Raw genomic sequence first — 21,540 nt, forward strand, 5'->3', positions numbered from 1 at the left:
ATGATGGCCTCTGAGGATCCATGGCAAGTTGTCACAAGCTTCCTGGAATGTCGAGGCATAAACATGGTCGTTTTGACAATTGTAAGACTCTTCAATCGAGAAGAATTTTTCGTCCGTAAAAGTGATCTTCCTGTGGCCGCCATTTGCGTAACACTGAAGGAGTATTTTTGTTTTCTGCTCTCTCTGGACCTTAAGCTGTGGAGGGAGGAAGTGACCAGTACTTCGCCGATAAGCACGGAGTCCTAGGTCACTTCGGAGCACACACGACATCGACATTTTCAAAATGTTCAGCTCTCGAGCCATCACTGCTTGTTTCCCGACAGGATTTTGTCGAATCTGCCCCACCACTGCTTTCACGAGCTTCTGGGTCCTGCTGCGGTACTCAATTGTCCCTGTGTCACAGTATCAGTAGATGGTCCGATGCACGAACATCCTGCTGATATTCAGTTTTTTCAGGGTGTTGAAAATGTCCGATGGTGATTTGCCAACTTTATGCAGTGCGATTACCGCCACACGGTTCTCATATACACCCCACTCCATTCGACTCGCAGTGAAATTCACCTTTCCGCTACCACAGCCAAACACACAATGATACTGGTTGTTGTTTGATCCAACATTGCGGGGTTATCTTGCCAACCAGTGTTGCCATCCCTGTCTAAACTTTGTAACAGAATTTATGATATGACTAGGTACTTGCTCCCAGTGAAGAGGCAATGAAAAATCAGTATCTCCGTGCATGTTTACCACACCAGCAAGTTTACTAATGGAAGAGAATATTCGACAGTGGCTTCAGTTCACAAGCGGATGGGTGGAATGGCCTTCGCAGTGTCTCATAAGTAGAGCTAGGATTTGTATGTAACTACATACTCTATTCCTTTCTAGATACATACCTTGAACACAAAAATGCCAACGAATTATGTAACTGACATAATTTTGCATAAATTTATGTTACATATTTTTACATATATTCCAGGATATTACATATTTTACATATTTGCTAATTTACTTTACATAAAACAACACATTTCGGCAATTTTTTCATATCTTGATCCTTCTTCCTATATTAAAAGTGACTGCCAATAGCCCAGTAAATGAAGGACCGAAAATGGTGTTGAGCTGAAATAATTTTAAGAAAGCTAATTTTTTCAGGGTTTGCTCTTTGTTACTTCCCAAATGAAATCCCAAAAGTCCCCTAAAATCTCATGTGCACATCACATCCAAAATGGCGGACAAAGATGGCGACCGGGCTTGCAACACATGTTGTCCTTTTTTCTTTAATAACTTTCGGTAATTTAAAGCTAAGTCATTCCTGTTTTTACTATTTTACACAAGAAATGTTGGAGAATCAGATTATGTATTAAAATATCTGGAAAATACATATTTAACGATACTAACAACAAAAATGTTACTTTATTATTCCCATACAATTTCATTCCTCCACCTTTAAATATAAATATCTATAAAATTGAGAGAATAATGAAAAATATTCGAAATGGAATCCGTAGAGATTTTATCTGGCTGCAAAACGATGCTCTTGGAAATAAAATTTAGCTTACAATAAAGTGATAAGGGACTATTTAACGAGACACGAGTGAAGTTGTTTGTTGTTCACCCAGCTATGCATTTTGCACTTTTTAAGAGGCCCACTCATTTTCTTTTTTTTATCACATAGGAGGAAGTTCTTAAAGATTATTCTCTCCAATAATATTGCTTGGTAGGCTTAATATGTGTAGTTCGTTGGTATCATATCATTCACATCATTCATACTACTGCAAGGTAACCCGCTTTCAGTAACATGCATTAGCTCTTAAAGAGCAAGTAACGAAAAATTTTCGTTGTGATCACATTCGGAAAACAAACACTAGGATTCTTGGTGCTTCAAAAAATGAACTCATAAACTGTGTCGAAAGGTGTGTGTAAAAATAGAAGCATCAAACCTCAGTACGATTTATACTTCTCTTCTCTTTGCTTGCGAAGAAAGTACGAAAACGGAACAGGGTTCCTGTATTGTTAACATTGACCACCCTCTTTATTGGAAGGCTGTAGGAATTGTCGCATCAGCTGACCCAGACAGTGATGTAGCTAAAGTAGTAGTCAAACTGGGAGGATTTCGCCTATTAATGTCATATTTAGGTACCATTGGACACATTATGTCAGTTAGTGGCCTTGAAGAACTTGGTTTGTTGTATGCGCGAAATACTGTTGTTCACATGTTAAATGGAACTGCATACGCAAGAGCACATTTTTTGACGTACATAGAAGTCTACCAGCAGCTGTGGAAGTATTGTAATTTAGGTGGTGAGGATAAGGAAAGTAGAATACGTTCTAGTTGTGAAGATTTGATATCAGGTATTAAGACTTTAAATGACCTCAAGGATCATCCAGACATGAAAAAACTAATAGCAGATCTAGCTGAGATAAAGGTGCAAATTGAAGATAAAGACCAAACAGCAAAATTGTGGCTGCAGTACCTAGAACAAGTAAGACTGATAATGTTTTATGTTCGAGCAGAGCGTACTGGAGACTGGAACCTTCTTCGAAAGACTATTTTTGAAGTGGAACTGCAGCAGATATGGTAATTCAGCAAAGTTTGATGAGTGCGATGAAAGTTTCAGGAGGCTTGAGTCATGGCCAAGGTATTACAATTTCCACATTGGCTCGCTGGCTTTTGTCATTTCCTATAACCATGGAGGTTAGAAAACTTCTGTTTAAAATGGTTGTCATCATCGGAACAGCATGTAGAACTTAGACCTTCCCGCCAAGCTAGAGATGATGAAGACATCACAAAGCTTTCTGATTGGTTCAGTCTTCACAACCCCTTCGAACGGAGCAACCAAAAGGAGCACCTCATCAATATTGCAACCAGGTTAGTATCTGGCGTCAAAGTTAATTGTGATAGGGTGGAAGAGATTGGGTCAAAATCATTGTCTCAAATGAGGGGTAAAATATTTGGAAGTATAGTTTTCAGGAGAAAAGAGAAAGTCGTGCCAATATCTGCAACACACAATACAATTAACATTCGGAATGAAGCTATTAGCATCAACCCACTTCAGCTATTCAGTCGGATTGCTGCTGTGCTGCAGTCACATCAAGAACTGCCGGAATATTTTAAATATGAACTAGCGCTTTACCCTCCATCTTTATTTGATGACATTTCAATGAGAAAAAACAGAAAATCTGTAGTTATGGATACTGTAGAGGCTATCAAACCCTGTGTACTACCACCATCAGAATTAACTTCTATTGTAGATGGTGGCTTCCTACTTCGCACTGTCATTTGGTCTGATGTTGACACATACGCGGAAATTTGTAAAAAAATATGTTACATATGTACAGAATCATTTTTCACCCTGTGAAGCAGTAGTTTTTGATGGGTATGCAACAGGCAATAATACCAAAGATGTTGAACGGCATAGGAGAACGATGTCAAAGATGTCTGCTACGATTGCATTCGAGGAAAATATGAAGCTAACAACTGATCAAGCACACTTCTTACATAACTCCGAAAGTAAAACTCGCTTGATTGACATGCTTAAGATTCACTTTTACTCTGTAGTTATCACAGTGTACCAAGCTCAAAGAGATGCAGATTCTCTGATTGCTGCCACTGCGATTAGAATTGGTGACGAAAATATTTCTGTTCCTGTTGTAGGAAGTGACTCTGACTTGCTGTCGATTTTAATTGCCCAGGACATCCAAACACTACAATGTATTTTATGAGGCCACAAACGAACAAAAGTAAAGGCAAATGCTTCCACATTTGCAATATTCAGAGAAGCCTAGAGTCACTTAAAGACAGTTTTCTGTTCTTCCATGCCGTCACAGGATGTGACACGACATCTGCTTTATTCAACAAAGGAAAGCAGACTGTATTCAAGATTCTTCAGAAAGATCCAGAACTCTCTAAAGTAGACACAGCGTTACCAACTCTGATCTAGATCCTCAAACAGCAATTGAAGTAGGAGAAAGATTTATTGTGAAGTTATATGGAGGAAAGAACAATGTTTCTTTAGATAAACTCGGATATAATTTGTACAACAAAACAGTGGCTAGGAAACTATCTTCATCATTCAATTTAGCAATATTATCTCCAACAAGTGCAGCTGCTTCCCAACACAGTCTCCGTGTTTATCTTCAAGTGCAGCAATGGTTAGGGAATAATTTGGAACCAACAGAATGGGGGTGGTACTCAAGACAAGGTAAATTGTTTCCAGTTACAACAAACTTACCAGCTGTTCCTGACAATGCTCAACCTGATATCGTGCCAGTGCAAGATCACAACACAGAAAGGCTGTGATGATAGATATGAATGCAGAAAGGTCAGACTGGTGTGTTCAAAATTTCGTTACTACTGTCAAGGAAATTCTTGTTCCAACATGCCAGTTGCAGATGATTCTGAAGCTTTTTGTAACAAAGGAAAGCTGGAGGTGGATCATTCTCAAGATTATTACATGTAAGTTTTAATATTTCAGTATGAATAACATTAAGTTACTTTTATGCATGTATGGTGCTTTATCGTAAGCTAAATTTTATTTTCAAGAGCATCATTTTGCAGTCAGATAAAATTTCTACGAATTCCATTTCGAATATTTTTCATTATTCTCTCAATTTTATAGATATTTATATTTAAAGGTGGAGAAATGAAATTGTATGGGAATAATAAAGTAACATTTTTGTTGTTAGTATCGTTAAATACGTATTTTCCAGATATTTTAATACATAATCTGATTCTCCAACATTTCTTGTGTAAAATAGTGAAACAGGAATGACTTAGCTTTAAATTATCGAAAGTTATTAAAGAAAAAAGGACAACATGTGTTGCAAGCCTGGCTGCCATCTTTGTCCGCCATTTTGGAGGTGATGTGCACATGAGATTTTAGGGGACTTTTGGGATTTCATTTGGGAAGTAACAAAGAGCAAAACCTGAAAAAATAGCTTTTTATAAATTATTTCAGCTCGCAACCTCATATTTACTGGGCTACAAGTTGAAAGACAGGCTGAAGACAAATTAAAAAAAAAATACTGGCACTGGTATTTATCGAAAGATACTGGAGTTTCTCTCCCCTCTCCCTTCTGGTTACATATTTTCGTTTTGCTTTTAGGTTTAGGCAAAGCACCTACAGACTTGGCACCGATGGACAAGAAAGCTACTTTCCTGTACGTAGCGAGTTATACAATATGTTCCCTAGTACAAAAAGTACAAAAGTAGTTATGTATTTCATTCAATTGTTTTTCCTGTACGTGCTGCTGCTGCTTTTTTTTTTTCTCGAAAGTTACGAAGAGCTCTCGTACATAATTACATATTCTGCAATAATTTGCGATGTGAAAAGTAATTAATAGTTGACAAAATTGGTTTCTTAAATATGTGCATGTTGTTGCGAGTTTATAAATTTGATACACATTTTAATTTGAACAACTTAGGATTTAAAATTACGTTGAATATGTTCAAATAAAATAAATACCTAGCAGAATTCTTGAAATTGCTTGGACACTCTATTACTACTATTACATATTCTACATATTTAGGTACATATTTTATCAATTATTGTTACATATTTATGTACATATTTTGTACTTTGATATTACATAAAAATCCGGGCTCTACTCATATGTGAGTGAACGTGGACCTTGCAACATCCTCCCGTCATAAAGTTAGTCCGCTGCTCCTTTTGTGGGGAACATGAGACTTTTTATCACTTATCAGGGCATGTGGGGTAGAAAAGAAACACAACATGGTTTTGAAAGTTAAACGCAGTTTTATAATCACTTATATTTCCTATCGTATGTGGACTTACAAGGAATGTACAGATTTACTTATGTTTCTTTGTTTTGCCTGAAGAGACGTAAAGAACATTTCTATAGCATATCAAATCACAATCACTAAACACAAATACATATAGAATTAATGTTAGACAAGACAAACGTAAATACACGAAAGTTTCTGTATCTAATTATTATTTTCGAGTATCGCTAGAAAGAAACGAAATTAATGCCAACCAATAAAACTATTCTGGCATTCCATTAACCGTTTACACGTTCCTGTTGATTCCTCACCTTCACCTGTTTTTCAACTCAGTCTGTCATCCGATAAAAACATTCAGGCGGGTTCACTTCCTCTGCTGAGATGGGAAAGTGACGTCAACACAAACAGATTATGACGTATTTCCAAACACATATACAAGTTCCAACCACAACTGTACCAATTTAACTAAAGTTGTCTGTGATATCTTGCACATTATTAGAATTAAGTAACATTTAAAAAGCTTAATATTTTACAAATATAAAACCTTAAACACTCAAGTTCGTTACAACCTCAAAGACTTACTCTTCATAAGGTAAGGCACTAACTCAAACTTGAAAATATGTGTAGATCAGAAATAGGTCCGTGCTAAAATGCAGCAAACGTGTGCAACTCCACATACAGAAATCTACTAGGTAAGGAACAAAAACAAATGAAGGTTTTCAACTGACTCTCCCTCATATGATGAAATTGATGAAGGGACACTCGAAAAGAATGCCACGGCTGTGCTAGGACTCCCGTCGTCGTAGTATGCTCACCACTCTGCCACAGAGGTTGGCCCAGCATCTAATAAATAGGTACCCAGAAGCAACCTTCAGGGATAAAGGTGGCTAGAGTGTGGTGCTGATCACATCCTGCCACAAATGGCCAAGATGGAGAATCTGTGGAGCCATACCTCCACATTCCCCCATGCATTCACAGCATACCTTCACCTAACTTCTAGCAATACATGATAAGCACCCAAATAAACCCTATATTTAGAATGAAATTAAACCACAACTTACCGATGCATGCTGGGAAATCTCTAAGAAAGAATCAACATCCAGCTTTATCTCCAGGAAAGGCACAAGCGACGAAGCCTCCAGCACACCAAAAAGGTCATCAATAGGATCCACTGGGCTTACCACCGAGGAAGATGCACCGTGCGTTGTGTCGACACCGGAATCTACCAAACCTTGGTCGACATTTGGTTCTTGCCCCAAGTTGTTAGACGAGTGGGACTTCACAGACAAGGGAATATCACAGTTGGTCGTATTAACATCACTCACTGAACACACACTACCGAATGGACGGTGCCTTGTTTCTGCAGACAACGAAACGGCCTCCAGCCTTTGTTCCAGCCTTTCTTCAGAGAAGGACATGTCCGCTTCCGAGTCTTTTGCAACTGATTCGTTGCTACTGTCTTTATTGACGGAACTGGTCGAAGGAAACGTGAAACTTGTGTAAGTGTCGTCAAGCTGCAGAGTGTTCTTCTGGAATCTTTGGAACTGAACATCCGGAACCATTCTTTGTTGCTTCCTGTGTTTCTGAAGCTCCTCTATAATCATTTTCAACACGGATTCTATCTGAAAAGACCAATGATTGATTGATTGATTTAGTTTATTTTACTTCGCGTTTTGTGCCTCTTGGCTAATTTGCGAAGATGGGGATGAGTGATGAAATGATGAAATGGATGAAAATGGACATTCACAAACAACCATACCCGACCGGGATTCGAACCCGGGACCCTTGGCGTCGCAGCGCGATGTGCTAACCACTCGGCCACAGGGTCGGGCAAAAGACCAATGATGACTTCATGACTAGAGACAGCATTTTAAAAGGAAAAATTTTACTCTAAAAAGTACAAAAAAGGGAAAATTATTGCCGAAAAGAAAAAAAAAAGGAAAACAAAAAGACTATAGTTTATTAAATGAAAGCACAATATATACCATTTACCGTATTTACTCATGTATAATGCACACATTTTTATAAATTTTTTGCCCCCAAAAACTGTAGTGTGTAATAAGCATGGAATAATTCTGGCAGCAAACATGAAAATGGTCATTCCATGATTTTGTGAGACTTGCGTTCATTTTTCATGTTTACACAATCCTATCATGTTAAATCAAGCTTAAATTATGCAGTTTCTGAATGTGACAACAGTATTACATTCAAGATGGCGACACTAATCAGTTAATCACAAAATGAAAAAACGTTCTGATTTTTATGGTACTTTGGATGAAAGACAAGATAAGGAAAAAGAAAATAAGAATTAAAATGTGTTACTGGCCAAATAATATGATATGTATGGAGTGTTTAATTAATGGAATAAATCTTGTGCTGCTAACGACTAGTTTGAGGGCCCTGAATGTGTCTCGTATAAATGTTACGTTAGTCACAGTAAAAGTATACATTTTGAAGTTAATTTTTAAAAAGTAAAGAAGGAATGAGCAAAACCATGTATAAAAATTTGAAGGCCATTTCCCATGATTTTTTACTTTGCTTGTTTACACAAGAGGATATTCTCCTCTTGGTCCATATAGCAACAGCTGACTCATTGAATAGGTATGATGTTATTCACTTTTGATCAGCATAGCAACAGCTTTACAACCTACAACCAAGACAGCCATTTCTTGAACCTGAATTATACTGCACATTATATACAAGATATAATTGTTTTGTCACTTTTACCCATCAAAAACCAGGGTGCGCATTATACACGTGTAAATATGGTATAAACGAAAAGGGCTACATTAAATTTCGTATGAAGTAAGATAAAAAATGCAAGAAATTTAATGTATCCCTAGGGGAATGCATATTTCGTTTTTGACGAAAAAACAAAATGTCAAAAAACACATTGTAGTGTTAATTTTTCATGTTTTTGAAAGGTGTGAGATGCATTTTGCTACCATGTTTTGTCACAAAATAATGGAAAATGAATTGCAAAATGCAAAATTAACTCTTAAACACGAAATTTAGGGTTTATTTAACGATGCGACACCTTCCGAGGTCTGAATTATCCTGTGAGATACGCAAATTCACAGAAAATTGATTAATTCTGTTGTTAATATTGGAGAAGCAAAAATGGACTCCTTTATACAGAAGTAAACTTAATAGTCTGATAACTACATAAATGTGCTATTGCAAGTGAAATGTTAATTTTGTGTAATGAGTGTAGCTTTTAAATCAATTTTAGAATTATATTCACAATTTTGAAATCAAAACATCTTTTTATATACCACTTTTCATCCAATTTTTCACCGATATAACACCGAAATTTTATTTTATTTACCGCTTTTGAACCTGAAAGAAACTCAGTTTTTGTACCAAAATTTTGCTTTTTTATTTAACAAAAATATGTGCCTCTACGTGTACCTTTTTATACTAATGGTATATATTGTACTTTCATTTAAAATAATATTTAGTAGAGTGCAAAAATAAACTATGGTCAGATTTTTATTTTCCTTTATATGAATATAAAGAACAGCGTTACCATCTGTTTCAATGAAATCTTCCTTGCAACAGCTTACCACATTTCATAGCTTGGTGCCGCTTGTACCAGGCTTCGCCATTTCAATGACAATCAATACTGGCGTCACAGTTAAGTTAAAATTATTCTAAAAAACTTCACAATAAAAGTCTTAATCTAGCAGATAAGTACATTTTCAACTCAACAGGCTTTCAATGCGTTTGTTACTACTTAAGCCCAGATTGGACTGTTGCAACCATCGCTGCAACGTACTTCCAACAATCATGGAGGGAAGCTGCACCAAATGAGACAACTGTTAAATGTTTTGTTTAGGGAAAATAAAGTCGCACAAAATATTTATCTTGTCAATAAAGAAACCAAGGAAGATATTTTTCCAAAAGGGGGGGAAAAAAAGGGAATGTGGGCTGAAAAAGGGTAAAAAAAAGGGAAGTCAAAGCCATGTAATCTTGTTGGTGGAAGATAATTATCGATATTGTTGTCTTTTATTACTTTACTTTCCATATTTTCCAGGCAATTCCAAAATACATTTCTAGACCAATTAAAAAGGAACTGCACATTTAGACATTCATTTTACAAAACCACGATAAATGAAGTATATATTTATAAATATAACAACAGAATGGTACAAAAAAAAATCAGGATATTTATAGATATATCAGATCAGTAAAATTATCGGCAATTTTAATGATAAACCAATACAGCAATATGCCTACATTGGCTGATACTGAGCTGTCTCTTGTCATTCCTAACATCCTGCACTGACCTAATACAAATATTATATTTAGAATACATAGCGCAGATACTTAGGAAATGGATATACAGTGAAATCTCGATTTTATGTTTTCCAGGGGACCAAGCTGAAAAAACTTAAAATGCAGGAAAATGTAAAATCGAGGAAAACTTTATAACATTTAGCTATGGTGGGACCATAAAAATTGAATGCATAATGCAGGAAAATGTTAAATCCGGGAACGGAAAATCGGGGTTCCACTGTATTGGCATGAATTTCAATCAGAGAACATTTATGAATTATACGAGGGCAAATCGAAAAGTCATTACCCCTATTTTCTTTCCAGCTGAAATATTAATGTGATTGAGAAACTGAGATATACATAGGTTCTTCTTGGAAAGGTACAGCATTAACTTTCAGCTGCTCCTCGGCATGGCACTGCTGTTATTTCGAAAGATGGCTGTAGAACTCAACATGTACACGTTGTATGAGCAGCGAAGTGTTATTAGCTTTGTATGGAGCAAGGAACGAACGCCCATCAAGATCCTTAGGGAAATGCAGCCGACGTATGGGGACAAGTATTTCACTTAGAGAAGTGTGGATTGCCAAGGACCACTCCAGCTGGATTTCATACCACAAGATGGCACCATCAATGCTGACAGCTATTGTGGCACACTCTCACATCTGCGAGCTGCCATCAGGAAAAAACGCCACGGGATTCTCGATGTGGACAATGTGATTATCCTCCACGATAACGCCAGACCACGAGATTCTTGAGCATGCACCATATAGACCAGACCTTGCTCACAGTGATTTCCACGTGTTCGTTCCCCTGAAGACGTTCCTGGCAGGACAAAGGTTGATTTGTGACAAACAAGCGAAGACCAGCGGTGGTTTCAAGATCAACCGGCCAAATTCTACAACAGCGTCATCTCAAAACTAGTGGTGTGAAAAGTATTACGAACAGAAAAGGACGTGATAGAGAAGACAGCGTGGTCAACCAATTATGTAAATCTCTCTCACTTTGGTAAATGCCCTTGGTTAAATCTGAAGTCCTGACCAGTACATTATCTTACCTATTTATCTGTCTGGTGTGATAGTAACCAATCAGAATTCAAAATAATGTGTTAACACAGTAGGAAGTTACAGATATATGCTGAAAAGGAAATACTAGCTTACATTCGCTAAGGAATAGCATTTATTTTATGCTGAAACAGTCATAAGTATTATTATGCTAAATACGAGTATATTGATAAAGGAAAACAAAAGTTACAACATCAAATTATGCATTGGTTAACAAGACCATTTATAACATACAAATGTAATTTAAATAAAGAAAATGTTTCTTTGAAATTCCCTCTTAAAGAAGAGTAAGTCTTTTTCGTATATTTTAGCATGCATCATATCTAATTTCAGTATAATCAATATGTCAATTTCTTCATCCAGGTTTTCTACAAGATGGCTTCCATCCTTCAATTTTCAAAAATCAACATTTGGGTAAATCACATCCAAAATGTAGAAGATATTTATATCACTATATGTCTTATTCCACAAAACTTTAATTTGAGGTATTGCATTATTCATATACTTGCTGATAATGCAGATGAAAGCAGATAACAATTCCCTGCTTCAAATTAAACTTCGCACTTTTCACACATCTTTGGGTTATTTCACAAGTTCCAAACCCTTTTTAAAGATTATGCCATTATCAAAGTACTTTCAAGACTTAGTTATGTGAAAAAATGCCTCTTTGTAGTTTAAACAAACTATTTAAGATTAACTTGTAAAGTATATTTCTTTAAACATATCAATAATTGTACAAATATCCATTACAAATTTCTATATTTGTACTTATCCCGATTCAATCATGCCATTTTTTTTAAATGTCACAGACCACTAGTATCAGAGTGATTAGTTCAAGAAAGATTTTTAGCATGTGTCATCTTCAATTGTTTTTAATGTGATTGTCACTAAGTGCTTAACAACCTGAATGTTTGTGAAGTAAATGTACATATTTACTCTGTTACAGCTATCTTGCAATGTATATAAGAATATTCTGATCTAGCAATTACAATTACAGTTTCTTGCATGTTGTTACAAAATTCCAACGAATGACATCATATTTATACACTAAACAATCTTAAAGAGTTGACCTTTGTATATAAACCTTGATGCCAGCAAATGCACACAATTTCAATACCTTTAATTATAAATTTGAATGTTTCTTATCTTGCTAGTTTGAAAGAATACATATGTTTAACACATTGGGGTCTCACGACGGGCATAGCCCGCAGGGCACTTAAAGTCAATGTGGACGAATGATGGGCATAGCCGGTCCTGCAGTATGCAATCGCTTTGTCCGTCCTGCAGTACGCAATCGCTTTGCCAATTAACTACGGGCTATGTTCGTACTTCGTCTCATGTGCGTGTTCATTCAAGCCGCTCTGTTGAAATTACGACCGCTAGGTGACTAATGTGCTATTTTTATCTCACACCTGGGACTGTTTGTGTTCGGGTTGATGTACGTTGCATTGTTTAGAATGGCGTCGTTAGATCAAGACTGCATAGCGGAAATTCCGCCTCAGAGTTTGAAGTTAGCGACGATTTTGATGATGCAGATGAATTTGAAGATTTGGAAGGTAGGTTATATTTGTAATAATTAATTGTTGACAATATAAACAGTGTTGCAAACTCTAGTGTTTTATGAATGAAGTGAGAAGAGGTAATTTTCTGGGGTCTATTCATCTTGCCTCTTGCTTGATTCTCCTACATGCACTGATGTATTTTTAGTTTTTCCATTTATTAAACTGCTCACAAAAAGTTTTGCATCACCCAAGAAATGATAGAAAGAACAATCGCAACATGTCCCACTGGGCCAGCTGTGAGAAAGCACACTGTGCTGTGCAAGATACCCATTCAACCCCGCATAACTCGCTCTTCAGACGACAGCCACGACCAGCTGAGCATATTTGTGTGTTCGAACATCTCAGTATTGTGGGTGGCAATGGTCAAGGCTATATCTCCCACTTACGTAGAGAGACTCAAGTAGTGAAGGTGCGTTGTAGACATGCCCAGGCGTACAATATCGCAGTTCGATCGGGCAAGGGTTATCGCCTTCGTGCAGAGTGGGATGTCACAACGGGCGGTAGCCGCGACGATGGGAATCGCACAGAGCGATGTAAGCAGAACATGGAGAAGGTACACAGACAGTGGGACAGTAGCAGATCGCCACCGTTCAGGTCGACCACGGGTAACAACACCAGCCCAGGACCGTTTGCTAGGAATCACAGCCCTGCGGCACAATACAAGGACCGCAAATGAGTTGCAAAATGACCTCCAACAAGCCTCAGGCGTACGTGTTTCGACCCAGACTGTTCGCAATAGACTGCGAGCAAGAGGCTTACGTTGCCGAAGACCCACGCGTCGGCAACCTCTAAGTGCAAACCAACAGCTTGATCGTTTGGTGTGGGCACGCGAACATGTGCATTGGGGACCTGCAGATTGGTCGTGTGTACTCTTTACAGATGAATGTAGGCTTTGTCTGAGGCCTGATTCGAGACGTGTGAGAGTGTGGAGAGGCGTAGGACCGCGGGAGAGACTTCGTCATGTGCAACCTGTTCATCCATTCCAGGGAGGTGGCATTATGGTTTGGGCAGGGATTATGCACGGCCGCCGAACGCCCCTGATTGCAATTCAAGGGACACTGACAGGACCGCGTTTCATCAGAGACATCCTACAAATAACTGTGGAACCATACCGTCGGAACATTGGTCCAACTCTTGTGTTCATGGATGATAATGCCCGGCCACATCGTGTAGGGGTGGTGCAAGATTATCTGTAGCAGGCCCAAATTAACAGAATGCCCTGGCCGCCAGGAAGACCAGACATGAATTGTATCGAGCATGCTTGGGCCATGTTGAGGAATGCAATGGCACACAGTCCTGTGCTCCCAGACTCTCCACATGAGCTTCTTTTGGCAGCACAGGAGGAATGGGATCGTTTACCACAGGATGACCTTCATCATCTCATTGTGAGCATGCCCCGGCGTGTTGAAGACCTCATTGCAGCTCGAGGGGGACATACCAGGTGGTAAACATCCTGTCTGACATAACAAATAGGCAGATAGCATTGTTGTGCCATTTGTTTCCCTTTGCTACTTCAGCAGTGTGTCATTTTCTTCTTTTTTGGATTAGTGTGAACGTTCTTTTTCATGCCATTCCCATGTCTTCCACGTTTTCTTCTTTCTTGTACTGATTGAGCAATTGTATGTTTATTTTCTTCCCAGGAATACAGTTTTCTTTGGTGATGCAAAACTTTTTGTGAGCAGTTTATTTTGTATAGTGTATTTCAAATGAAAATTTATTTTATTTATTTAGGTTATTTATTTGTTTAATTTTTACAGATGACGCAGAACCAGCTGATACATCATGTGGTCCTGTCCTCCAGCCACTTTTTCATACAAAAGCTAATTACTAGGGGCATGCATATTTCGTTTTTGACGAAAAAACGAAATTTGAAAAAACACATTGTAGTGTTAATTTTTCATGTTTTTGAAAGGTGTGAGATGCATTTTGTGACCATGTTTTGTCACGAAATAATGCGAAATGAACTTCAAAAAGCGAAATTAACTCTTAAACACGAAATTTACCATTTATATACCGACGCGACACTTTCTGAAGTCTGAAGTATCCTGTGAGTTATGCAATTCCCGGAAAATTGATTAATTCTGCTGTTAATATTGGCGATGCAAAAATGGACTCCTTACCAGAAATAAACTTAATACTCTTATAACTACATAAATGTGCTATTACAAGTGAAATGTTAATTCTGTGGAATAAGTGTAGTTTTCAAATCAAATTTAGGATTATATTCACAATTTTAAAACCAAAATGTCTTTTTATATACCACTTTTCATCCAATTTTTCACCGCTATAACACCGATATTTCATTTTATTTACCGCTTTTGAACCCGAAATTGACTCAGTTTTTGTACCGAAATTTTGCTTTTTTATTTACCAAAAATATGTGCCTCTACTAATTACCTGTAATTTGTAATTATTTTTGTAATTAATTTTTGTTATGTGCACATGAGAAGTATTCTTATGCAAAATTCAAAAGATGTATTGATAGTTTATGTAGTTAATTATTGAAATTTCCAGCTTACGAACTTAAAATATCTCTATATTAACATTTGTTACAATTATTTTCTTGTAGTTTACGGTTATTACAAGCATAAGAAAACAGTTTTTCTTTGTGACGTTTCAGGAGAACACACGCTCCTTTCATCAGACATTTATTTTCATTTTGACTAAAGATACAGTTATAACAATGGTTAGTAATTTTTAAACAAAAAGAATCCGTTATATAATGAATGTTGTCAATGTTACATTGTTGTAATATAGCAACTTAACTGTGAAAAAAGCAGTCTGTTGTATTTTTATTTGAGACTTTTTAAATTATGAATCCAAAATATCATCAGGCAATTCAAATTCATCATTGTTTTCACAAAGTCTTTTGATGTTTTCTGTTACATTAAATTTCAAAGATGGTGGCTTACTCCATTTGTGAAAAAGAAAACTCCATACTGGATCTACGTTACCATTTTCATTATTTAATTTATTCCAGTGTTCTTCTGCAATGAACGAAGCTTCCCAGACATTCAACTCTGTGTTTCCCGTTAATCTTTTTAAAACCCTTCTCTTTTTAATCAAATGTTTCTCTTCGATGATATGAGTTGACAAACCTGTCCTTGGGTTTAGATTTATAATGTCCAAATCATGTTCGTGCCATCTTATTGCCATTTTCCTTGCTGTTTGTCCCACATAATCCTTTGAACATGAACAACTTATATTATATATTCCTGTGGTTTCCGCATCTGGTAGAGAGTTTCTCATTTTGAATTCATTAAATGTACCTTCCAAACTTCTTGGTGATTTAAAAACAATTTTGAAATCAAAACTTCTGAAAATTTTTGCAATTTTATGTGAGAATCCCTTGTGGAATGGAATGCACACAAATTTCTTTTCAACAGATTTTTCATCTTTGTCTGTACTTCTCTTTTCCTTTAGTTTTCTTGCTACTTGTTTTTTGATTTGGTTTATTCTGTTAGTGTGAAAGCCATTTTCTTTTGCTATATTAAAAAGCCTTTCTTCTTCATTTTTGATATCCTCATTATTAGAACAGAGTCTTTGTGCTCTCAGGAAAAAATTTAAAAATATGTTATCCATTGTTATACGTGAATGTTCTGAATTGGTATGGATGTATTTTTCACCCGCTAATTTTTTTCTATGGACTGATGTTTGAATTGTTGAGTCAGTTGTCTTAATTTGCAGATCAAGGAAAGAAATTACATTGTTATTCATGGGTTCACAAGTGAATTTTATGCGACGATGTGATTCATTTAACAATTTAAATACGTCCATGATGGTGTTATCATTTTTAGCAATAATTAGCACATCATCTACATATCTGATGTAGAGTTTGATATCCGCACCTATTGCATTAACAATTGGAGATTCTATGTAATGAAGGAAAATGCTGGAGATGATTCCGGATACTGGGTTTCCCATTGATAGACCATTACTTTGCTGATAGATTTTGCCATCAAATATAAAGTAATTGTAATTTGCACATACAGTAAACCATCGAACCATTTCCCATGATTCTACTGGGTTAACTTTCATCTCAATAAGCCATCTGTGTAATGCATCTGTGGCACCTTCTATTGGGACACTTGGATATAAATTTTCAACATCAAAACTTGCAATACGATACTCATTATTCCAAACAATATTTTTTAGTTTCTGTTTCACTTCATATGCATTTTTAACACTGAATGGTGTTTGTTGTTTAATTATAGCGAGTCTTTCAACTAAATATTTGGATAGTTTGTATGCAGGATGTGTGAAAGTTGCAATGATGGGTCGTATTGGAGTTCCTGGTTTGTGAGTTTTTGGTAGTCCAAAGGCAATCGGCAGGGTTGAATTTTTGACAATGAGTTTTTTCTTCATTTCTCTTGGTATCGTGATACTGCTTTCAATTACTTTCTTTACCTCATTTATTATTTTATTTATAGGGTTTCGAGAGGTTTCTGTGAAATTGTTTACTTTGAAACATTCTTCCATTTTTTCTTTATAGTCCTTAATTCGGATAAGGACAGGTTTATTTTCCTTGCCTGATTTTATTAAGAAAATGTTGTTTTCTTTCAACCAGATCTTGAAGCCATGAACTTTTTTCCCCAACCTTATATGCTCTTTCTCCCGTTCTGTGTATTTTGGACCTCTGTTATTTCTTCTGTTGTATTCAAAACTTAACCGTTCATCAAGAGCATCATGTGTGAGACTTCGTAATTTTCTCTTTTCCTCCTCATCATCTAAGAAATTCAGTGCTTTTTCTATTGAAATCACAAAATCTTCTTTGTGTATATAAGCACTACCAACTGCAAATTTCATTCCGAATTGAAAAATTTGTATATACTCATCAGGTACCTCAATATCCGTAAGATTTATAAATAATCTGTTGTCAATGTTCTTAGTTTCTATTTTACCAGTGACATTAACTGCTTCTCTTCTTTCATTGTTGTTGTGTGTAACTTGTTCTTCTTGAATTAGCTTGAAACGTCACAAAGAAAAACTGTTTTCTTATGCTTGTAATAACCGTAAACTACAAGAAAATAATTCTATAATGCAAGCAATGCGTACATACAAGAAAAACTATTTGTTACAATGTTGTACTTTTTTTTCTTCACTAAACATTGCTGAAAAAAATATTCAAAAATGTCTGAAAATGAAAATAAAATTTAACAAATTTTTGTTCATTGAAAAGAGGAAGTTTTGTAGATTTAAGAAATGTGTGTTAGATAAAAACAAATTAAAAATATCTTTTCTATGATTTTTTGAAAAACAACGAAAAAATGCAGTCCAGTTGTAAAAATGCTGTATTATGAGGCCAGACCCGAATGTGTTAAAGATATTGTTTTTTCTATATTATCAGTCAAAAAATAACTGATATAAATGTCAATTCAAAATATTACAAAATTTTATAATTTTATCCTAATATACAAATTGGTCTTTTTAAACATTATATTTATTAGAATTAGCTCAAATAGTAATTTCAGACATATTTAATTGCATTATATGAATAAATTTGGAGTAATCATATGACCAAAACTATTATCATTACACAAATGTGGAACTCTGAACTTAGCCTAACCATTTCAAATCTTAATATGACAATATATTAATTTTATTGTCATAAAAGACTTTTCGATTTGCCTTCATATTATTGACACAGGTACAACTAACCTTCTTGTCCTTCTCGTTTTGAGCAGCGACGTAAGCTCTGACATCCCACCCTTTGGACTTCCACGTGCTGTAACCGGTGCCTGCAGGGAAAGACTTCTGTGTCTCCGAACTTGTCTTTGCCCTCTTAGGAACAGATTCCGTGACAGATGGCGCGGCCTCTTGTTCCAACGTAGGGAACCTCATGTTTGCTCGAGACGGGATTTCACTCACCTAAAACAAAGGCATGCAGTTAATCATTACCTGCTGAAAGAAACTGTCTATATAGCTGCATAGCTATGGGGTAGAGGATGTACTAATTTTTGGAATCCTAGATCTCAATTCAATACTCTAAAACAGTCTATTGTTTCAATAAGAAGTTTGGATTTCCTGGAACAAAGTGTAGCAGATAAATCCTTTACAACCATGAAGTTCTTTACATAAAAAAAGTAAAGTGCTCCCCTGTGCTTTGCACCATGCCTTGCAGGCATATAGGGGGTGTGGAATCAGGGACCCACACTTTCTTGATCACGGCCGAAGGTGGTGATGTGATCAACACCATGCCCATGGCTACCTTTACTCCTCCAGGTACCCACTTTATACGATGCCGCTTGAACAGGTGGAAAAAATTAAGGTTCTCCCCACCAAGGATCGAATCTGGGTCTCTCGCATGATAGTTAGATGCCCTACATGCCCCTATAAAATGACTGATTGAGAAATAGGGAAGTAACATATGCTAAGCGGTACATCATTTCCACATCTTTTGCCAAAACAAATTCCATGAATTTTCCAGCTATTTTACAATTAATTTACCAATACTCTAATACCAGGTATGCCAGTTAATAATTCTTAATTTCGTCACTGGATGGCGCTGGAAGCAAGGGTTGGTGCACAGTCTCAACTGTTACGTCAGTGTGTTGCCAGGACAGTACCTGTCAAAATGCCGTGGATGTGCAACCGAGTGCGAGTGATCGTGATATTGGCTGTGTGTGGTAAACATGTTGACCTTCAAACCAAATAATGAGCATGTGCTGCTTTTCTTGTTCAATCAAAAGAAAAACGCGAGTGAAAGCCATCGTATCCTTGTGGAATACGGTGACAATGTCGTAACACAAGACGCGTGTGTGCATTGGTTTCAACGCTTCAAAAGTGGTGATCTCGACTTGAAAGACAAAGATCGCTCAGGCCAGACGAAAAAATTCCAAGATGCCGAATTGCAAGCACTGTTGGACGAAGACGATACGCAAATGCAACAACAACTGGCAGAGAAGTTAAATGTTGGTCGCCAAACCATATCTGATTGGATTGATCCAGATTGGGTGACAAGACATGGAAAAGTGATTTTGCAGCACAATGCCTCATCACACACAGCGAAAGGCATCAGAGACACAATTTCTGCACTTGGCTGGGAATTCTTGCCCCACCCGCCATACACACCAGACTTAGCCCCTTCGGACTACCACTTGATTTCATCGATGTCTCACTCACTTTCCCAGCAACACTTCAACAATTACGAAGATGTCGAACAATGGCTTGCTGACTGAATCACCTCAAAATGTGAATGATTTTTCTTGTAGGGCATCCACAATTTGACGGACAGATGGGCAAAATGTATAGCTAGCGATGGTGCATACTTTGAATAAAGCATTTGTTACCTTTCTCAATTAAGAATTATTAACCGGCACACCTGGTATGCTTACATCAGCCAAAACTTATTAATCCATTCCCATCCTAGTTATACTGTGATCAGCTCCATTAGCTACACTACCAATATATGTGTAATTATTAATCGATGTTAGTCTTATTTAATAGTAACGTACATACCCATGCCAGTCGCAGAAGAGCGTTCTCTATATCGAGATATGCTCCAGAAGGGTAGTGCAAGAGATCATTCCGCTCATTTGTCACGTCCAATCGGGTCCAAGCTTGAAGATAGTTCTTAATCTCTTGCAAAACAGATTTCATATCACGAGCTGCATTCCAGTACGTTAACTTAAGCAGTTTCAAGCTAGACACGCACAACATCATGGAACCCTGAAAGAAATTATACAATTCCTGTCACTGCTTCAAGTGAAACGTCATTGTTGCAGGATCATGTCTTTCCCACATCTTTCTGATATCTAGTTCTTTACTTTTGCAGGGTTCCTACACAAAATCATGCAATTTTTTCCAGGACATTTCCAGGACTTTTCAAGGATTTTCTACAATTGCTCCAGGACAAGTGTACAAAGTAACCATGGCAACATACACTCATTACATATTTTCTTTTATTAAAAAAAAAGTTTTACGTTCTCTTAATGCAGGCTCCCAACTCCCCTACACCTGCTCCTTTCCACACATTTCATTTCTTAGTATAATGAAGGTTATTTAATTTTTACAATAATACAAAAAAATACAAAGGTAGAAAAAACTAACACAAGTATATATAAGTTTATAAAAAAATACCATCTTGTATTACAAATAAACAAGAATAATATCTTTCAAAAACTTGGAATATTTAGGATAGCAAACCCTTTTCTTTAAACCATTATTATTATCATCATATTTTCTACCTCTGAGCGATACAAAATAATACAAAAATGCAGGGCATTATACTTCAATCACAAAACTTAGCACAAAACTATGACTACAGTAGACAGCAACGTGACATAAGTAAATAAACCACTGTCATGACACTGACCTGTTTTAAATGAAAACTTATTTTAATTCATACAAATAAAACGGGGCAAAGTAATTTCCAGGACAATCTCCAAAATTCCAGGTGCAACTTGGAAAAATGTGAAATTTCATAACATTTCCAGGCCTGGAAGGAATGTTTTAAAATTACAGGTTTTCCAGGATGCGTGGGAACCCTGTTTTGTATATATAGGGTTAGCCTAAAAGATTGATTTGATTTGATTTGATTTAGTTTATTTTACTTCGCGTTTTGTGCCTCTTGGCTAATTTGCGAAGATGGGGATGAGTGATGAAATTGATGAATGGACATTCACAAACAACCAAGCCCGACCGGGATTCGAACCCGGGACCCTTGGCGTCGCAGCGCGATGTGCTAACCACTCGGCCACAGGGTCGGGCAACTACGTCCTGAAGTTTACAATGGTAAGTTACAAGTGTTCTATGCGTGACCCCTTTGTAACACGACAGATATCAATGTCACAGTCCAGTTCTCATCTCCCAGGACTTTTCCCCTGCACGATAGTAAGTTTTGCAAATTCAATCACCTGGCTAGCGGCCATACTGTTCGACTCACGTCAAGGGTGCT

At 36.8% G+C, this 21,540-nt stretch overlaps 1 protein-coding gene across 2 annotated transcripts in view; it reads right to left on the reverse strand.

Moving 5' to 3' along the window:
* Positions 1 to 21,540, reverse strand: part of LOC145981752 (uncharacterized) — a 132,677-nt gene that overhangs the window by 64,375 nt on the left and 46,762 nt on the right. For both annotated transcript variants that reach the window (XM_083115158.1, XM_083115159.1), the window contains 3 exons: positions 20,103 to 20,312; positions 18,303 to 18,512; positions 6,805 to 7,365 (listed from right to left, as the gene is read on the reverse strand). In XM_083115158.1, the coding sequence (XP_082971284.1) occupies positions 6,805 to 7,365; positions 18,303 to 18,512; positions 20,103 to 20,312 (981 nt within the window). The remainder of the gene's footprint in view (positions 1 to 6,804; positions 7,366 to 18,302; positions 18,513 to 20,102; positions 20,313 to 21,540) is intronic.

This window comes from Lepisma saccharinum, chromosome 30 (assembly GCF_977018435.1).
Source record: "Lepisma saccharinum chromosome 30, izLepSacc3.1, whole genome shotgun sequence".
Lineage (NCBI taxonomy): Eukaryota > Metazoa > Arthropoda > Insecta > Zygentoma > Lepismatidae > Lepisma > Lepisma saccharinum.